Source organism: Elaeis guineensis, chromosome 9 (assembly GCF_000442705.2).
Source record: "Elaeis guineensis isolate ETL-2024a chromosome 9, EG11, whole genome shotgun sequence".
NCBI classification, from domain to species: Eukaryota; Viridiplantae; Streptophyta; class Magnoliopsida; order Arecales; family Arecaceae; genus Elaeis; species Elaeis guineensis.
Window position 1 is genome coordinate 96,956,488 of NC_026001.2, and position 18,943 is coordinate 96,975,430.

Here is an 18,943-nt window from a genome sequence, read left to right on the forward strand (position 1 = left end):
TCAGATCATTATTGGCAAAATAAATCATTATTTTTTACTCGATATGAAAAAATTTGAGTGACACAAGGATAACATTAATTGTTGAACGATGGATAGGTCAAAATATAGCGGCTGCTTTTAGATTTGATGTAGATTATAACAGAACGGGTCTCAAAGCTATCATCAGGTCCTGTTCTATGACAAACGGTTGTTAAATATCTCCAACAGAGCTTTGTTACCCACCACATCTCTATCAGAGGAAGAACATAATCACCCCGATAACCTTGTTAAAGTGCGAAAACCCACCAAATCTTAATCAACATACCACACATTTTGCTTTCCTTTCTAAGGGTAGATTCAAGTATCTAAATCAATACATAGCTAGAGAAACATCACTAAAAGGAGGAGTTCTCAAAATAATAATAATAATGAAAATAATAATAATTTAAAAAATAAAATAAATAAAAATAAAAATCATCAGTAGTTCACCACCAAAAGCAACAGAGTGGACCAAAGGATGATTCCTCCTCCAAGGCGGGTGTGGGCCTTCCTGAGCATGATGTCAGTCCAGGCCTGAGCCCAGTCCGGCCCACACCCCGCCCAAGTATATATTTATGAAAATTTAGCACGGTTGTTAAGCTAGAGATATGGGGCTGCCCTTGACCGTAACCTGAGGACCACCAACGATAAACATTGGCTGCAAAAGAGGAGCAAGAAGGGAAAAAAGGATTCCATAATAAGAATTAAAGAAAAGCATTCATCTTCTGAAGTCAAATTTGACATCCAGATACCCCTCCTGAGCATATAACAGAACTGGAAAGTTGGTTGGTAGGCCTGCACTACTTCCACCATATTCATCCCATGAGAACAGATCTTTCTATCTCCGGAGCTCAAAGTGGATGGGTGAATCTCACGAGCTAGCATGCATCCACCATCCAGATAGCAAAAAGTTTGCAGTACTTCCACCATATTCATGTGATTTTTTTCTTTTTATTTTCCTGATACAAGAAATATGGTCAGGGATAATATCACAGTAACTTGCATTTCCCAAAATAGACACCATCAGATGGCTAGTTTCCTCATGCCATCATATTAAGAATGTCGCATGCTTCGAATCTTATGCAATTCTGAGCTAAATTTGAGCAACAAAGCTTCTGTGGCATCACAAATCCACCAAATAAATAAATTCCCACCACAGTAATGCAACAGTTTCATCGATGGAATCTGGTACCACAAAGAGCATTAAAACCACAAATATGGAGGTGATTCACTGGAAATTTGGAATTTTATACTCCCCAAGATCCTTGCAGTGGATCCTTCCTCATCGAGTCTTTGTCTTCTTTTCAATTTGAAATGCTGCACTAATCTTCTTCCAACTCCTGATTGCAATGAGTGCTGGTATGACGACCCAAGAGCCGTTTGCCCCGATGTAGTATGCCCAATAGTAATACCGGCTTGCTGAGAAGTCGTCACCTTCCAATAATGCAGTTATGAAATATACCAGACATCCATAAAGCTGGCCAAGACATATTGCAAATTGAAGAATATGACTGTATGGTTTTCTTGAAGCTATAGCATACCTGTTGTGCATCCGAAAAAATGAATGAGAGGAGAAAAAAAATGAGAAACAAAAATTCTGGTATTCTTTTACCATGTAGACAAAATAGTAGTGCATTATTATCATCACAGGAAAACAAATTGTTGAATAATAAGAATGATGACTTCTTGTAATCAAGTCAACTTAATTCTAGCCAGGTCTCATCCACCGATGAGGGGTTCGTCACCATGAGAATAAACAACCCTCCTAATAAATTAGGTCAAATACAAATGCACCGAAGTCTAATGATTCCATGCAGCATACAATGTGAAAACTTCACTCTTACACCAATTTTGTGGTGTTTGATTTACCATGAGAAACCAAAGGCTGACCTTCCCATACCCATGCTCAACTCAAAGCCAATGACCTGACCGAACTAAAATGAAACCTGAGAACCTTAAAGACATCTCATGTTGATTTATAAACTTTTACACGTGAGAGATGCATATATCGTTCACAACAAGCATCAAAAGGACAAGTCTTATCATATCGATTCCTAAAGTCTCTGATTATTTGCTCTCCAAGTTTTCCTTTTTACAGTACAAACCCTCCATTGTAAACTAGGCCTTTGACTCTTATGGCCTGCTGAAATGTGTTGTGGACTCCTCCATTCTTTTGCTCCAAAAAAAAAAAAAGAAAAAAAAAAGAGAAAAAGACTCATGACCTGCTATAGTTTTATCTTTTCACCTCACTCTCAATTATCCTCACACTCCAAAGTCCAAACCATATGAGGTGTTGGCTTCAAAGGGAAAGCAAGATTTTATATCACCACTAGAAAGCAAAGAATCTAGTCTAGTAAAAGCATCATGGTATCCATGGCATTACACATTCAGATGTAGCAGATACACATGCCATATCAAAATACATTTCAACTCATGAGGAAAATGCCATTAAAAATATTCTTCTCTTTTCTTTTTATTTCATTTTGGACCACTACCTAAGGACATTTGAAACGATAAAGATTTTATTTACTGAATAACAAAATTCCTTTTGAGCCTTTCTAGACAGTCATTGGTTTATTGCTTTCTCTTCATTGGTACTTGACCTCTAATAAGCCACAAGAACAAACTTCATACTAATCACTGCTCTATGCTTGTTAAGAAAATAGATAACAATGCGAATCCAACATGTTACTTATAAGTGAATTAAATTGCAAAGGAATGAGTGGTAAGCAATAAAGAGACAAAGTAAACATCCTGGAATGCAGACATAGAATGCAGATGATTTAGACCATCTAGCAACATCTGCAAGCGATAGCGGACAAAGGGACATTCCAAAAGAGGAGAAATGAGAAAGGGTGAGAGAAACTCACAAACTTTGAACTTTTAATGTTCTCTTAGGTGTCTAAATATTACCTAATTAGCTTTTCAGTCATACCTTAGTCCCTAAAGTACATTAGAAGGTAGCCAACCAAAACACAAACAAAAAAAGTAAAAAAGGTAAATCTGCAAGCCAATAGAAAATCTAGGAAACTGTTGTCAATACTGTTAAGGTGCCATGGGATATATTATTTGTCCAGTAGATTTAAGCCATGGAATGGGGAGTTGCTACAACACATCTAGCAACTTTTCAAGCATCCATGTAATTGTTAGGTTCCAAGTAGATCATGTTGCATCAAGAACGACAAGTCCCAAGTACTGGCATCATATGACAACCACAAACTTTTGCAAGTACACATGAATACACCAGAAAAATAGCACTACTCCCATTCTAAAATACTTAAGGATGCTTAATCGTGATAAACAAGGCATACTTTAAGCATTTAAGTTATGAATTCAATGCATGCACATGAATCTGGATCTGAGCATTTCTTTGGGATGACAATTGATGTCATTGATTGTGAATGAATGCACACCATGCAACTGTTCTCACAATCCCACCCAAAAGCAAATAAAATAGGAATATGGAGTTTGCACAGTATGATAAAAAGCACCATAGAAGCAAGGTTCAAAATAGAGCAGTAAAGTGACAATGAACTAAATATCACATACACTAGGGCCATCATTTTGCATCCAAGTGCTGTTATAAAGTCATAAACAAAATTTTGGTTAGTTTATAATGAATTCAATAATTAACTTAAAGAAGATATACTGGAGAATGTCTAGAACAAAGTAATGGGTTATTCTAGTCACTCCAAGTGAAACCTGATCAAATAAAGCAACTTGAGTATGTCTAATTTCTCCAACATTAATCTTCTTTTCGCTAATACTTTCTCTCTCTAAAAAATCCTCCACCAGTTTATATCATTAACATGCATTACAAAAATGAGAAAAATATCTGAAATAGCCTATATTAAACACTATCTGAATGGCAAAACCTTGAATTTAAGAAAATGTAGTTATGCATGTTGGTTACTCTGGACATTAAGGTTTAAATGCATGCAGTCAAAATTTAGTTGCACTTCCAAGTTTCATACATACACATCAAAACAAATAACATGTAAAGGTACTCAAAAACTACACATATCATGTAGATAGCAAAAAACAGTAAGTTATCAAGAAAGATTGTGGCTGAAGTGAAAGTGATTCCAAGTCTTACACAGCAAGAATGCTAGCTGGACCCTCTATGACAGCAGTGATTCCTTCAACAGTAACCACTCCAGCATCTCTTGCTGCATATCTGGAGTCACCTTTGCTGTATTCCTTCCCTGCATTGTCATGGTAGCAAACATAACATTAACAAGTTCAAACTCCTGAGAAATTTCATTTCAACATTCAAAGGGACACATGGAATACATTGTTACAAAAACTTACAGACTTCAGCCAAAAAGTGTGGAGTCTTTTTCTTGTAAAACTCTGGAGAGAAAGCAAAATAGCCCTCAAGGATAATGTGAGTCAGACCAGTAAATGCCCACCAGCACATAAGCAGCCTATCAGTCTTTGATATCTTTGACAAACGCCCTAGAACAAAAAAAAAAGTAAAACATTAGCACAAATAGAAAAAAAAATAAAAGGCTGTCCAATCAACAAGTAGCACAGGTAATAACAGAGATATGGGTCATCAAAATGCCACCTTGTTTTGTAATGATGGAAAACGATAACATACTCTAAACAAACTGATCGAGTTCCCCTGGTTAAGGAAATAACTCAAAGAAACTCTCCTTTCCGAGATCCCATTTTACATTACATTCAACATGGACTTGTTAAAAGAAAGAAAACTGTAATTTCCCTTTCCATATTAAAAGAAAGAACAGGTGACCATATTCCGATCAGCTAAAACGTTTTAGGGCTATATTACATAGTAATTGGCCACAAGATGAAACCTGTTGCGGATGAAATCCGTCCTGGGTTGGGGGTGTTGGAGTGTGACGAAACCAGGCCAGTCGACGGCGGTCGGACTTGCAAGAAAAATCTCCACCGAAGATGGCTCCAGCGAGGACCCTCCGACGCTCAAGTCAGATTTCTCGCAACGGATGGAAAAAAGTGAGCATTTTCGAGAGGGAGAGGAGGCATACCTAGAGTGTCCCTATTTACCTTTTTATATGAGCGAGGTTGGAGCCGTGGGAGAGCAGAGATTGTCCGAGATATTTCATCTCCCATTTAATATCTTCAAACATTATGCCCGGCAATATTACTTCGTGGCACGTGAAGGCCATGCCCATTAAGGGCATGGGTTGACAAAAGGGGCCTGAGGGCTTTGTCCTACCTCAGGCCATTCTCATATTTTGAGGGAAAGATATGAAAAGACCGTAATAAAGCCATTGATAGTTATCATAACAAGTTATTATTTCTAATGGCCTGACGTGAGAGCCATTTGGAGACTGAAATTATTAGATGCCTTGGCCGAACCAAGAACCGGAGGGAGAAGGCCTCACGAGGGCCAATGACCGAAGCTGATAGTGGAGGCCGAAGGAGGCCAGAGGGCCGAGGAAGATCAATAGTCGATGTAAGAGCCAAGGCCGCCATGGGGGTCGTCGGCTGAGGTGGGGATTGGGCGTGCGTAGGGAGTGCGAGCACTCACGGGCAGAAGCCTGTCGCATAGGTGCAGTTTCTCCTTACCCTCTCTCTCTGCCACCATTTCTCTCTCCTCCCTCTTTTTTTTTCTTTTCCTTTGTCTTATTCTAATGTTGATAGGAGGATGGGATATAAGAGGAGGGGAGGCAATTAAAGCCTCTGACAGGTCCAAATGACCCTGGGCAATGCTCAAGCATGTGCGTGGTGGGCAGTGTGATACGAAGGTCCTTCGTCACACATCTTCAGCCAATAGAAGAATACCCCCAACATTAGCCCCTCCACTCTCGTGTCTGAATCATGTTGGGTCGGGTGAAGGAAGTATCACAGATTTGCCGAAGATGTGCCAAGGTCATCTTTCTTGGGATTTGCTTGCTGAGAAATGAGGAGCTTTCTTTTGGTCTGTCTTCAGTGTTGTCGAAATATTACCCCCCTCAACAATCTCTATATTATTTCAATCTCTTCTTCTCTTAGGCGCTCCTTTGGAACACCTAGCTGACAAGCTTCCAAGCCAACCATCAGTAGAATCCAAATAATACTCAGAGTATATTACATTAGGTAAAGCCAAAGATATCATCTTTTTCTACTATCTCGTGGTAGCTGAGGGAGTATGAATGCTTTTTTTTTTTACCATGAAATATTTATGGTGCGGCTCGGCCATTTTGTAATAGCTTCAGTGCATCGAGATTGGCATTAATATCGGATGGGACGTTGTTTGGCCTGTGCCTTATCATCCCCACATGTGGCTCAGGCTTGAGCCTTTTGAACTTGATAACTTGTCATCTTCCTGCAGGAGACCTTGGCTCCATTTAAAGGCAAAAAAGGGGGCTTTGGACAACTGGACGGTGCAGTGGTGCGCCTCTTCCTCCTTTTGTCATTCATGAATCCCGGCATAAGAGATTCCATCTCCCACGAACTAGCAGCCCATTATGAATTTTGATTGTGGGTGGCTTCAGTACCGTCGGAGGTACATGCGGGCATGCAAGGAGCCTTCAGACCTGATGGGGTTCGGTGCTGGCAGAGGCATGTCCACAACTGTCAAGGGGGCCCGAACGGTCAAGGATGCAAGACTTCAGAGCGGGTAGGGGTGCGACACGTGGGTTCGGAGGTGGTCTTGGTGCCGTCTAAAAGGGGTCCGAAGGTGGGTTCAACATGGTCTAAGGCCGGACTAGCAACGAGGGTCTCGACGCTGGCAAGGACAAGACCGATCGGTGGGCTCTCTTTGGGTTTCGACGCTCAAGAGAGGATCAAAGCTGGAGGGGTTCAGCATCGAGATGGGTTGGATTGTTGATGCCGGCTTCGGCGTCGCCAGTAGCTTCGGCCATGTTGAGGATGCGCAGGAGCTTCTTAGATCTACGAATCCGGCAAGGGTTTGTGCCAGCGAACGTCTGGGGAGGGCTTCAGAGCCCTCGTTGCTGGTTTCCATCACGCATGGGGACACACGAGGGGGGTTCGACCGCATGGAAATACGCGAAAGCGCACGGAGGGTGCACGTGGAGAAAATGAGAAAGGGTGCTGAACGAGCTCCTGCCAGTGACCTCCATCTTGTTGAACTAGATCCTGGGCCAGAAGTGCACGGCGATGAAGCGGACGAAGCTAATTTGGATGCTGAAGCTGCATGCTCGTCGGAATACCCGAGGCACATGAGGGTGCCGTGGGAGATGGAGGCTCGCCGTAGAGACTTCGGGTATCGGATCCCGTGAAGCGCGTCAGGCGATCAGGGGGAACGGGTGGCTTGCTGTGGCTGAATCCACCTTGGGTGAAATCGGTGTTATCGGCGGCCCCTTCGATAGCTTTGGAGGTGAAAGTCGACATCCGTAAGGGAGAACCTAGGTTGACGAAAGCCGAACTTGCTTCATCCGAATCTCTCTCGATCGAGTATGCAGGAGAAACATGATGGTTCGTTGAAGATCCGGCTTGCTTCAATCACCGACCGATTCTTCATGCCGGCTGGTAGGTTCGGTTAGCAGAGATGGTGGAGTCGACAGTCCGATGGAAGTTTCGGAGGCCACTTGCAGGCCGTCTCGATGCTGACAGGGGGTGCTCGCGAGGAAGTTTTGAGAGCCATCGGTGGACGCACGAGGGGTTCGATTGTCCTCCAATTACCTTGGTGTTGACAGAAACATGAGTAGTGTCACTGGTGGTCGATTTCAGGGTCATCAATGGGATCGACCGGTGGCAACCTCGGCACCGCCTAAGCTTAGGTCCACCAGTGATTCTGGAGGGACCTCAGTGTTATCATTCAGGATTGGTCCCAGGTTCGATTAGGCCCAAAATCATCCATTCCGATGGCATCTGGCACAGACGGAGGCAAAATGAATAGGTCTTTTGGGTTGCCATGGACAGCTTCGATTGGTCTGAGGGAACCTCAATGCCATCTAGGGCCGGGTTCGGTGAGGGCCAGACATGCACGTGAGGGGTGTGGCCGACCATGGGGGACCTGCTCCGATGTCATTGGTCATGGATCCGAGGTGATCGGCCATGAATGGGGGTGGAACACACAAGTGAACTCCAATGGTGATGGGGGTCAGTGCAAGAGTGATGCCGCTGGTTGTGGAGGACCCGTGTGATCGAGGAGAACAAGAGCATCGGTGCGATCCACGGGAGATTCGCCAGCTGTTGGAAGATCACCGTTAGAGAAATCCACGCGGTCTTCCAAAAAACTTTCCTCCTTGTTCCTTTTTGGGGCGTGCATGTACGGAGGAGATTTGGAGCTGTTGAAGGCGGCTTCAGTGCTGTTGGATGGGTGCCCCGAGAGTATGGCCCGAGCATCTACGGTGACAAGTGCACGCGGGCTTCGTCCTGTCGAGATGGATTCAGGATTATGTAGAGATTGGTAAATAGGAGGGATTCGGCCTGACCATTCTTCTATCATTGCTGATGTACAGCCTTTAATATAGATCTCTGACATTTATGGATGGGTCATGAATGATGCCCCCATATTACATGATCTCTTATTCAAAGAGTGGCTTGGATTTTTCTATCTCTACATCTCTTCCGCTTTTACTTCATCCTAACTATGAGCCAGCCGATCATGTTTTCTGTCTTTATTTCATATATACTGCATACATTTTGGCACCTGAAAAAATGCCAACTCCACCTCCTGTCAATTATTTTGATTTATTTTATTTTCAAAAATTCGCAGCCATTTTTACTTGAAGATGAGGTATCTTCGAAAAAATATGGGATCATACGAGGTAGTCCCAGTATTATGGGAGGTAGTGCAGCAGGAGATTTGTTCCCTTCATCCGGGGTAGTTGTTAGAGGAAGGAATCCCAATCAAGAGATTTGTCAGCTCGGGTATTGCGATGCATTTATCTTGAAACCATATCCTCTGGATCAAATGTAATGTTATTGTGTGGTCCTGGCAGATGCACGGAGTTGCTAGCTAGTGGTTTGGCATCATCCGATGTCAAGTGCGCGCACGGGCACTTTTTCCTTTTCTTGTTTCCACCACCATCTCTTTCCTCTCACTTTTTCTTCTTTTATTTTGTCGTGAGAAGTGTCGTATTTTGTGCGTTAATGACGTCCTGAGGCATATGGTACAGGAGCAATCCAAGATGCTCAAATACTTTGTGTTGAGATCGAATCCTACGACATCGAGTGGACAACTCTGGTGCCACCTGCACATATAACTTCAGGGGTAGCAAATGCAAAGATGCAGAAGGGGTTTTCGGATTCCCTACCGGGGGGTTCGACACCACTAAAGGCCAGCCCCATTTTTGGGGTTGCTTATGTACATTAGAGGGGCCCGACCACTCATGGGGGTCCATGCATCGATGGCCTCGTTGGACGCGTGGGGCTCTTTTTTCTTGTAATTGAGCTATTGTCAAAATATATTGAAATTGTCCACCTGTCTGTATTTATTGCTTCAGTTTTCTCGTGTTGCTGCATTTCAGACTTGAAAATGCTAAAGTTTAGCGTCGGCAAGGTTTTCTACCCTCGACTGAATTGTAGGATCCTTGGCCCCTCACTGAAAAGTGAGGGCTTTGGCCAGCGGGTAACTTTAGTCTTGCTCACAAATAAATGTAAGGACGTGCATGTAGAACGTTTGCAGATAATCACAACCAAACAAATACGTGAGCACTCAAATCAAGTTCTTTGGTTTCATTAGAGGTGGGTCAGTGCAGTAAGATGCAGATCGACGCCATGTAAGGTGGTCAGCGCTGTCGGATGCACAGGAGGTGTGCGGGGAGGTCTTTCGATCGGGACTGCTCGCTTTAGATAATGACACGAAAGCAGCAGATGGTGCTTTGATCCCATATCATCGTAGGAGCTTTATCTGCATTTCAATCATCGTGGAGGCTCTATTTGCATTCCCACCGTAGTGGGGGCTTCATCTGCTCTCCCATTATTATGGAGGCTTCATCTGCACTCCTACCATCGTGAGGGCTTCAGATGCTCTTTCATCAGTGTGGGGGATTCATTTGCACTCCAACCATCGTGGGGGTTTCGTCTACACTTCCACCGTCATGGGGGCTTCATCTGCACTGCCACCGTCGTGGGGGCTTCGGATGCTCTTCCATCGATGTGGGGGCTTCATCTACACTCTCATTGTCGTTGAGGCTTCATCTGCACTCCCACTAAAGAATGAGGGCTTTGGCTGTACTTTTATTGGACAGTGAAGATTTCAGCTGCCCTCCCATTGAGCAGTGGAGGCTCCGACTGCTCTTCCGTTGAAGAGTGGGGGCTTTGCCTGCTCTTCGACTAAACAATGGTGGCTTTGCCAACTCTCCTACTGAACAATGGGGGCTTTGCCTACTCTCCCCAAAGAAACAAGTGGTCGTTCATGCCCTCCATAGAAATTATGAGTTCTGTTAAAGAGCTCTTGGATCTTATTTGACTCTTCATTAATTACTTTGGCTTGCACCTAAGCTCTTCCTTAGTTCGGGCTTATTGTTTCTTAGATCAATTTGATTCTGTACTTTGGATCGATTTAGACTTGACTCCGGCCTCAGCCCTTTGATTTTAATGCCCATAGGCTTGTAAGTTTTCTAAAAGGAAAGAAAATAAAGTAAAAGATGAGGGCTTGAGAATCTCTTACCAAGAAAATTTTGTACAAGTTTGTTGAAGCTTGGTTTCTCTTCCGATCTGGGTTGCATGCCCCCTTTGTTAGATCAGACTAGGAGTGCTTAGAGGGACATTCTTCAATCCATTCGATTGATGACCGTGGAAGAGAAAGCACTTGAGCAGTTGGGTTCGGCACTATTTACGAACTCATAGATCACCTAAGGAGCTTTCTTTAAGAAGTCCTTTCGTATCCTGATAAGAAAGAGGAAATGACATCTATGGGAGATATCAAATAATGAAGAGGGTGTGGAGTCCCATCATATGAGGTACAGAAAGGAGGGGACATCGAGATTAGTTAGAAATCCCTTGTGTATTTTTATCTTCTCCTTCTTCGTTGATCTTTGGGAGATCTTTTCTCCCCTTATCTTTCTCTCTCTTCTTTTAATGCACACTTGAAAAGAAGAGAAGCCATGAGGAGAAAGCAGGCTTCAGAGGGTGGATACGCAAATGTATCCTCGCTTTTTCTCCTTCCATCTTTTTTTTTCTCCCTTCACTTCTTTTCCTTTTTTCTCTCCTCTCTTCTTTTTGTTGTCACCCGTGACAGGATGGGATAAGAGGAGAAAAAGAAAAGCTGTCAATTCGAGATAAATCTCGAAGCATATATGCAGCAGATAATGCACAGTTGGGAGTCGATGACGTCCAAGGGGCCCAGCATGGCATATTAGTGCTATTCGAGATCGGATGCGCGTAGGAGAAATGACACTAACCGCTCCTATTCCTTTCTTCTTTCTTTTTATTCGTTTCCTTCCTCAGCTCGAGAAATTTATGGAGGTTCCTTCTGGAGTTTGTCCTCCCCCCTTGTTTAGAGTGCATGCCCCCCATGCTTTCAAGCCTAAATGACGAACTGACTGTGATTCCCCCCAAGATGCGACAAAGTGGGCTATGGGAGTGCCTTTAGTTGCTAGTATAGAGCATGGCTTCCGACCAGCAGAAGTGGGCTGGTCGGTACGCCATAGCATTGGAATGTCCCAAGGATGCCCTTCGCAAGAAAATGAAAATGGTTGCACGGCATGAATCACCTTGTTTTTACTAAGAGCCAGCAGAGGGGGTTGTGAGACTGCCCCTTAGTGGCTAGCACAAGGCATGATTTCTGATTGGAGCTTGCGCCGACTGGCGTATCTTGGTGTCAAGATACCTCGAGGATGCCCTTCTCGACAACGTTGTAATAGGTTATGCACTCTTCTCCAAAGACAGGCAAGGCAGCCCCTGCCTTTCCTCTAGCGCCAATATGTTACAGATGAAAGTCGTCCTGGATTGGGGGTGCTGAAGTGTGACGAAGCCCAACGAGTCGACGGCAACCGGATTTGCAAGAAAAGTTTTCATCGGAGGTGGCTCCGACGAGGACACTCCGATGCTCAAATCAGATTTCTCGCAACAGGTGGGAAAGAGCGAACATTTTCGAGAGGAAGAAGAGGCGCATCTAGAAGGTCCCTATTTATCTTTTTATATAAGCGAGGTTGGAGCTGTGAGAGAGCATAGATTGTCAGAGATATTTCATCTCCCATTAAATATTTTTGAACATTGTGTCCGACAATATTACTTCATGGCACGTGAAGGCCATGCCCAATAAGAGCATGGGTTGACAAAAGGGGCTTGAGGGCTTGTCCTGCCTCAGGCCATTCTCATATTTTGAGGGAAAGATATGACAAAGCCGTAATAAAGTCTTTAATAGTCATCATAACAAACTATTATTTCTAATGGCTAGAGGAGACAGTCATTTGGAGACTGAAATTATTAGATGCCTTGGCCGAACCAATAATCGGAGGGAGAAGGCCTCACAGGGGCCAATGATCGAAGCTGATAGTGGAGACTGATTCTGGGATGCGGAAGCCGAAGGAAGAAGAAAGCCAGAGGGCCGAAGGAGGCCCGTTAGCCGAAGAAGATCAATAGCCGATGTAAGAGCCAAGGCCGCCATGAGGGTTGTCGGCCAAGGTGGGGATCGGGCATGCGTAGGGAGCGCGGGCCTGCGCGCCTGCCGCACAGGTGCAATTTCTCCTTGCCCTCTCTCTCTCTGCCACCATTTCTCTCTCCTCCCTCTTTTTTTTTCTTTTCTTTTGTCTTATTCTAATGCTGATGGGAGGATGGGATACAAGAGGAGGGGAGGCAATTAAAGCCTCTGACAGATCCAAATGACCCTGGGCAATGATCAAGCATGTGCATGGTGGGCAGCGCGATCCGAAGGCCCTTCGTCGGCCAATAGAAGAATACCCCCAACAAAACCTTTTCTAAGCTAAAGTCCGTAAAAGCCCTTTTTATGGTCCCAAATGGGTTCAACTAATCCCAAGACTGAAACATCAAGGACAATCAGATTTCACACATCATTATACAATGACTAGGGGAAAAATAAACAGATGGAAAACTATTGCCAAATATCAGAATCTAAACTAATCTGGAGAGCAAAAACGAAAAATTCAAGAAGGATGACAGATAGCTAGATCACAAACAAGATCGGATTTTTCCACTGATCTTTGGGATAATTTCGCAAACACTGGCATGCACCTTCCGACCGTGGACTTCAAGATCGATAAATCAGAAAGTGAGATGATAAACCAAAAGAGGAAGGAACCGAAGACGAGGAGAGGAGTAGAGTCGTTACCGGAGAAGAGCCAGATGAGGGCGACGCCAACGACGGAGGTGGCGAGGTATGGAACGAGGATGTCCTTCTGGGAGAGGAAGCATGGGACGTAGCCCGGGAGGTGTAGTTCTTTTGGCACGTATGGGTGCTCGAACGCCGTCGCCATTGCCGAGTCCTCTCTTCTCCTGTGCTGCGTTCAGACGGAGTATGGTCCGAATGGGAGAGCGAGCGGCGGGGGTCTTAAGGGAGGAAAGACACGGTCCGGATCTTCTCGCCAAATTTTTTTATATTTCTTCCTTATCGGATTCCAAACGGGATATCTTGCCTCGATATCCGAGCGGAAGGTGCCGGTGCCTTGATGACATGGTGGGCCGACGGCCCAGACATCAAATATTAAACGGACATCATGGCCCAAAGGCCGAGAAAGGATATATTTCATTTCCACTGGTATGGCAGAGGATGACGACATGGATGCCAGATTGGGAGATTGGGAAACGATTTTGTTTAAAATGATAATTCTTCTAAATTGGAGGGATCACTTTTTCTGGTTGGCGGCAGTTCAATGCTCGCCAGATTATTTGATGGTTTGATGCAATAGAAAATCCGTGAAAACGCAGGCTATATGCGGACTTAGATATTAAGCTTCGTCACGTATTTTACTGGGTGATCGCATAACCAATGTTGAACGATACCTTCAAATGGTCCAATAAAATGTTGGAACTTAGCTCTTCGTCGGCCAAAGATGTTAAAACTGGAAACCTAAATTTTGAGTAGGAAACTATAATTTTGTTAAGGGAAAATTGGTTCAGTGGGCGAGGAGAAAGAGGAATAAGAATTGTATGCCAACAACAAGAAATGGTAACAATTTCCATAGATACATTCATATTATAAAGAGAGAGAGAGAAAACGAGAGCCAGACTAAAATCAGATCGATCAGATTTGGACTCATATCCGATCAAATCAAAAATCTATAATAGAAGTCTTACATCAATGATTCAAACTATTGAATATGATCTACTACCTCAAAACTATTGATACACAAAAAAATTATATGATTTGGAGACTCCTAATCTATGCATCAAATAGTCAAAAATTGAACAATATAAATAAAATTAAATTAAATATCTTTTTTAATCACTTAATATATAGACTAGGGATCTTCAAATCATATGATATTTGATATGTAAGCAGTTATGAGGTAGTAGATCATATCTAGTATCTTGGGTCATCGATGTAGAACCTTCATTATTTACTTTTGATCTGACCGAATCCAAGCCCAAATTAGATCGACTTTATCCAAATCTACTCCATAATATATATATATATATATATATATATATATATATATATATATATATATATATATATATATATATATATATATATGTGAATGGCATGTATACTGTTCTCACAGTTACTGTACAAAATTTTGGTTTGGAGTATTTAGTTATTATTGAGAGAACATCAACCTTTTCTGGGGCAGGCCGTAGAGGGCGATCATGCATCAATTTAATTAGTGGATCTTTCTCTGAAAGGTTGCTTTAGACCAGCTTTCGATGTGTATGTTACTCAAGAACAGGGATATGAAGCTTCTGATTTCTTGCCTGATTTGTAGCTTAGATGATGGATCGATAGAGTATGCCATTCTATATTGTCCAAGGGTGAGATTGATTTGGAGGATGGTGGATGGTCCATCTTGAGGGACGAGCAGCAGCTCTTGATTGGATCCTTTTCTAGACGTGATCTATTGGACTACAGGTGAGGTGTCAACCTATACTTGGGGAGGTAGGATAGCATCTATCCCCTATCAAATCTGGCTTCCCAAGAACAGCCTAGTTTTCAAAGCCAAGGTTGTGCTTGTGCATCAAGTGTTGGAGAGAGCTATTTGCTCGATTGTAGAGTGCAATCGTTCGACATTGTTGGTTTGTCCCTTGATATTTCGGATTTCTGGGACTCCTATGCTACTCCTGCAACAATCTAGAGGATTCTTTTCATTTTCTGGGAGCCATCTCCTTCAAAATTTGTTAAGGTTAACTTTGAAGGTGCTGTTAGGGATGACAAAAGTGGTGCCTGCTATGTCATCCGAGGTTCAAATGTCAGGTTGCTGGCAGTGAGGGGCTTATATCTTTTTGAGCCTTTCATCCTCAAAGCTTAGCTTCGAGCCATCTAGATGCGTATCATCTATGCCAAGCAGGAGCAGCAGACAGAGATGACTTTTATAGAGAAAACTTTTGTCATCGTTATTGGCTGGATCCAGGATGAGGCTAAGCAATTGGAGGCCCATCCGATCTTCCATGACATCTGGAGTTTGCATCGTGATTTCATCGTGATGTCTGTTCGGCATGTCTTTCGATAGGTGAATATCGCAGCAAATTGGGTTATATCATACGTTGTCGAGTACACCAGAGACTGGACCTGACAAAAGGTGAGGCTTACCCACAGATCCTACAAGATTTTTTATTTTTTGATCTTTTGGACTACACTCACACTAAAATGATGGGATCGTCCATATGTTATCAAAAAAGAATACGATTAAGGTGGGATGCTAAAGTACATATTGCGTAATGATGAATACTTAATTTAAATCACTAGAGATATATATTATAATAATTGATATTATTTTATTAAAATTTAATGCTCTCTAATCTATTTTGCAGGTAATTGAGAGTTTGGATTCATATGACTTAAATTTGACTCAAATTGGATCAAACTTGAGTGAACCAGGCAACCAGCTCCTATTCCAGTATGAACATGACTTAAAGATCAATGAAGGAGAATCAATATAAAGATCCAAAGGTCCTTATTTACGCTCCCACATCTCTTTTTATGAAATCCTAGCCTCCCCACTCTATAAATAGAACTCCAAGACCTCCATCTTCTTCAATCAAACCAACCCTAAGTTCTCTTCAAGCTTTTCTCTTTCTCTCTCTCTCTTCTTCTTCATAAGTGTAAGGGAGGTACTAACTCTAGCACGACACCATATTCCTCCACAGATCTCTTTTTCACATCCCATCAAATCTAAAAGAGGTCCTAATCCTAGTGTCGCTATCCTTTCTCTTCTACATACCTACTTCCATCAATCTTTTTTTCTTGGAGTTTCTAGACCAAGCCTTCCAGCCATCCTGCCGCTGTCTGCATGGAGGAAGATGAAGAATTCAAGGAGACACATTCACTATCGGATGCAGCAAGAAGATCAGCTTAGTTTAGTTATTTTGTATCATAATTTTATTTCTTTTCTTTATATACGCTTCTTTATTTGATTAATGAAAAATAATTTTATTATAATTTTTATACTTCTTTCTTAATTTTTTATAATTTTTTATTTTTTTATATTTTCAAAACAATCAACTAAGATTTCTGCGGATACGATCTCGACTCATCCTATCTATATAATGGTGAGTAAGATTAATTTTGGTGTGCTACGATACGCATCAAATTTTAGCACTGTTGCCGGAATCTTGACGTGATTATTTAAAAAAAAATAAAAAAAATCTATAAAATAATAAAAAAATATTTTACTATTTTTTTAATTTTTATTTCTTATATTAGATTGCTTGACTGCCTTATATGCTTTACTGCTTTATATTTTTAATTGATTATTTTCTTCTCTTGTACTCTTGCTTTCCATATTTTGTTTTATTGATTAGAAGTTTGCCTTTTATTGTTAGTTAATTTATTTTAATTACTTGATTATCTTTTATTTATTTTTTTTAAAAAAAATTTACCTCATATTACTTTTTGTATATGGTAGATTTACTATTTTATATCTAGATTTCTTTATTTGCATGCATAGAAAAATTTTCTACTTTCTATAGCCTGATGATCTACTGCTTTTTATAGGTTAGAATAATTTACTACTTTATATAATTAATAATTTTTTACTTTCTAAGTAGATTAGATTCTTTGTCTTTTATTTAGATGACATAATTATCTTTTATTCTTAACTGTGAGATTACTTTATTTGCATAGGAGTAGCTACCTTATTTATTATTATCCATTATTCCTAATAATTTACTACTTTTCATAGCTTAGAATAATTTATTGTCCTAAAAGTAGATTTGATTTGTTGCTTTATTTGTAAGCTACCTACTTACTTTTTAATCTTAGCATTATTTACTTTCTATTTAATTAGATTTACTAAATCTTTTCATACTTAATTAACTTAATTTAAAACTTACCTCTTATTCCTTCTTGTTTAAAGATAACATAATATAAAAAGAATACAAAGACACCACATAACACTTAACTAATATAAATAAACTAATTAAATCTTAAAAGCTACTTAACATGTTTGGACACTTTTTCTTTTTGCATTGCATATTTTCATAAAAAAATCTTAAGAGCAAAACCCTAATCAACATAAGGTGGAGATTTCATCATCCTTCCTTGATCCATAAACCACCATCTTGCAATTGCATTGACCTAAACCTCTAATTTAAAATTGATTAGACGTTGACCCCTAAAGATCTTCGAGCTCAGTAGGACAAGGATCCTAAAAATTGGATCAAATTCAGATTAGTCAGTTTAACTGGTGTCTCGAAAAGTGATTCAGAGATTACGTCCTGAAGGAAGGTGGTTCATTAATTAGTTTCGTTTGCTTACCTGACCAATGCAATTGGTATCTAAGAAAAGCAATGGGGGGACCCCCACCAACTTTACACTTATCTGGCCAGTTGAACGGTTAGTCTACTATTTGGAGTGCTTGAAGGTGATCATGACAGTTAGGAGCTGTCTAGATCTAAGATAACCCATAGATAGGATTGATTGAACTATTTAATTTTTAACTAAAAATATCAAATCTAATTAATTCTTCTCTATCTTCTTAGTATTAAAACTCCTTAGATTCTCTTCTTTAGAATTCTTTTTCCTCTTCTTTTTCTCTTCTCTTTCAAAAAAAAATTATTAAAATTAAAAGTTGATGAGATCTTTTGGGTGCATGCTAGGACGCTGATCATTACAACCTGATTTACACCTATTAGACCTAAAACTAGAAAGAATGACTCGAATAAATCAAATCAAAATCATGGATCCAAAATAAGAGACTGACCCACCACGACAATTGAGGGAGTAATTTACTCCCTTATCTTATACCTACTCGCCATGTATCCAGCCTCCTCCTGTGGAGGCGACATAATACGAAATCAAGTCTAGCATTATTCAAATGCTACCATCATTCTATGAATTGACGAATGAGGATCTGTATAAATACTTGGATAAATTTTTTGAGATATGCTCTACAGTAAAAATCCAAAGCTTCTCTGATGATGTCCTCAGGTTGAAACTGTTCCTTTTTTCACTTAAGGACAAAGCCAAGCATTGATTAAACTCCCTAGATTCCATAATCATTTCAACTTGGGATCATCTTTAGAGAGAATTTCTCAAAAAATATTTTTTAATTAAAAAAATAAATCAAATTAGAAAAGCTATCACTAGTTTTTCTCAATTGGATAGTGAACTTTTTCATGAGACATGAAAAAGGTTAAGAGATCTTATTCGTAAATGCCCCCACCACGTAGTCCCCAAATAGCAACTTGTTCAGTGTTTCCATGATGATCTATCGAAGAAACACCAATAAATAATCGATGTATCATGTGGTGGGACATTCATGCTAAAGAGTGAGGATGAGGCTTGGTAGCTTTTTGAAATACTTAGTGAGAACTTTCTGCATCACATCTCTGCTATCTCTAGAGAACAACCCATGTCTCAACAAAAAAGAGGTGGAATATATCAGATTAGAAATGTTATGGATATCCACAGTAAGGTAGATGAGTT

General features: G+C 41.1%; 1 protein-coding gene and 1 non-coding gene across 2 annotated transcripts; both read right to left on the reverse strand.

Annotated features, from left to right (window-relative positions):
• Positions 1 to 949: 949 nt before the first annotated feature.
• Positions 950 to 13,449, reverse strand: LOC105050974 (probable 3-beta-hydroxysteroid-Delta(8),Delta(7)-isomerase). The gene is made up of 4 exons (XM_010931208.4): positions 13,193 to 13,449; positions 4,330 to 4,476; positions 4,115 to 4,223; positions 950 to 1,559 (listed from the first exon to the last, which is right to left on the reverse strand). The coding sequence occupies exons 1-4, from the start codon at positions 13,335 to 13,337 to the stop codon at positions 1,301 to 1,303; spliced, it is 660 nt and encodes a 219-aa protein (XP_010929510.1). The 5' UTR covers positions 13,338 to 13,449; the 3' UTR covers positions 950 to 1,300.
• Positions 13,450 to 18,582: 5,133 nt separating this feature from the next.
• On the reverse strand, positions 18,583 to 18,688 carry LOC114914532 (small nucleolar RNA R71). Its single transcript, XR_003801877.1, has one exon. It is a non-coding gene; the product is annotated as a small nucleolar RNA R71 (small nucleolar RNA).
• Positions 18,689 to 18,943: the final 255 nt, after the last annotated feature.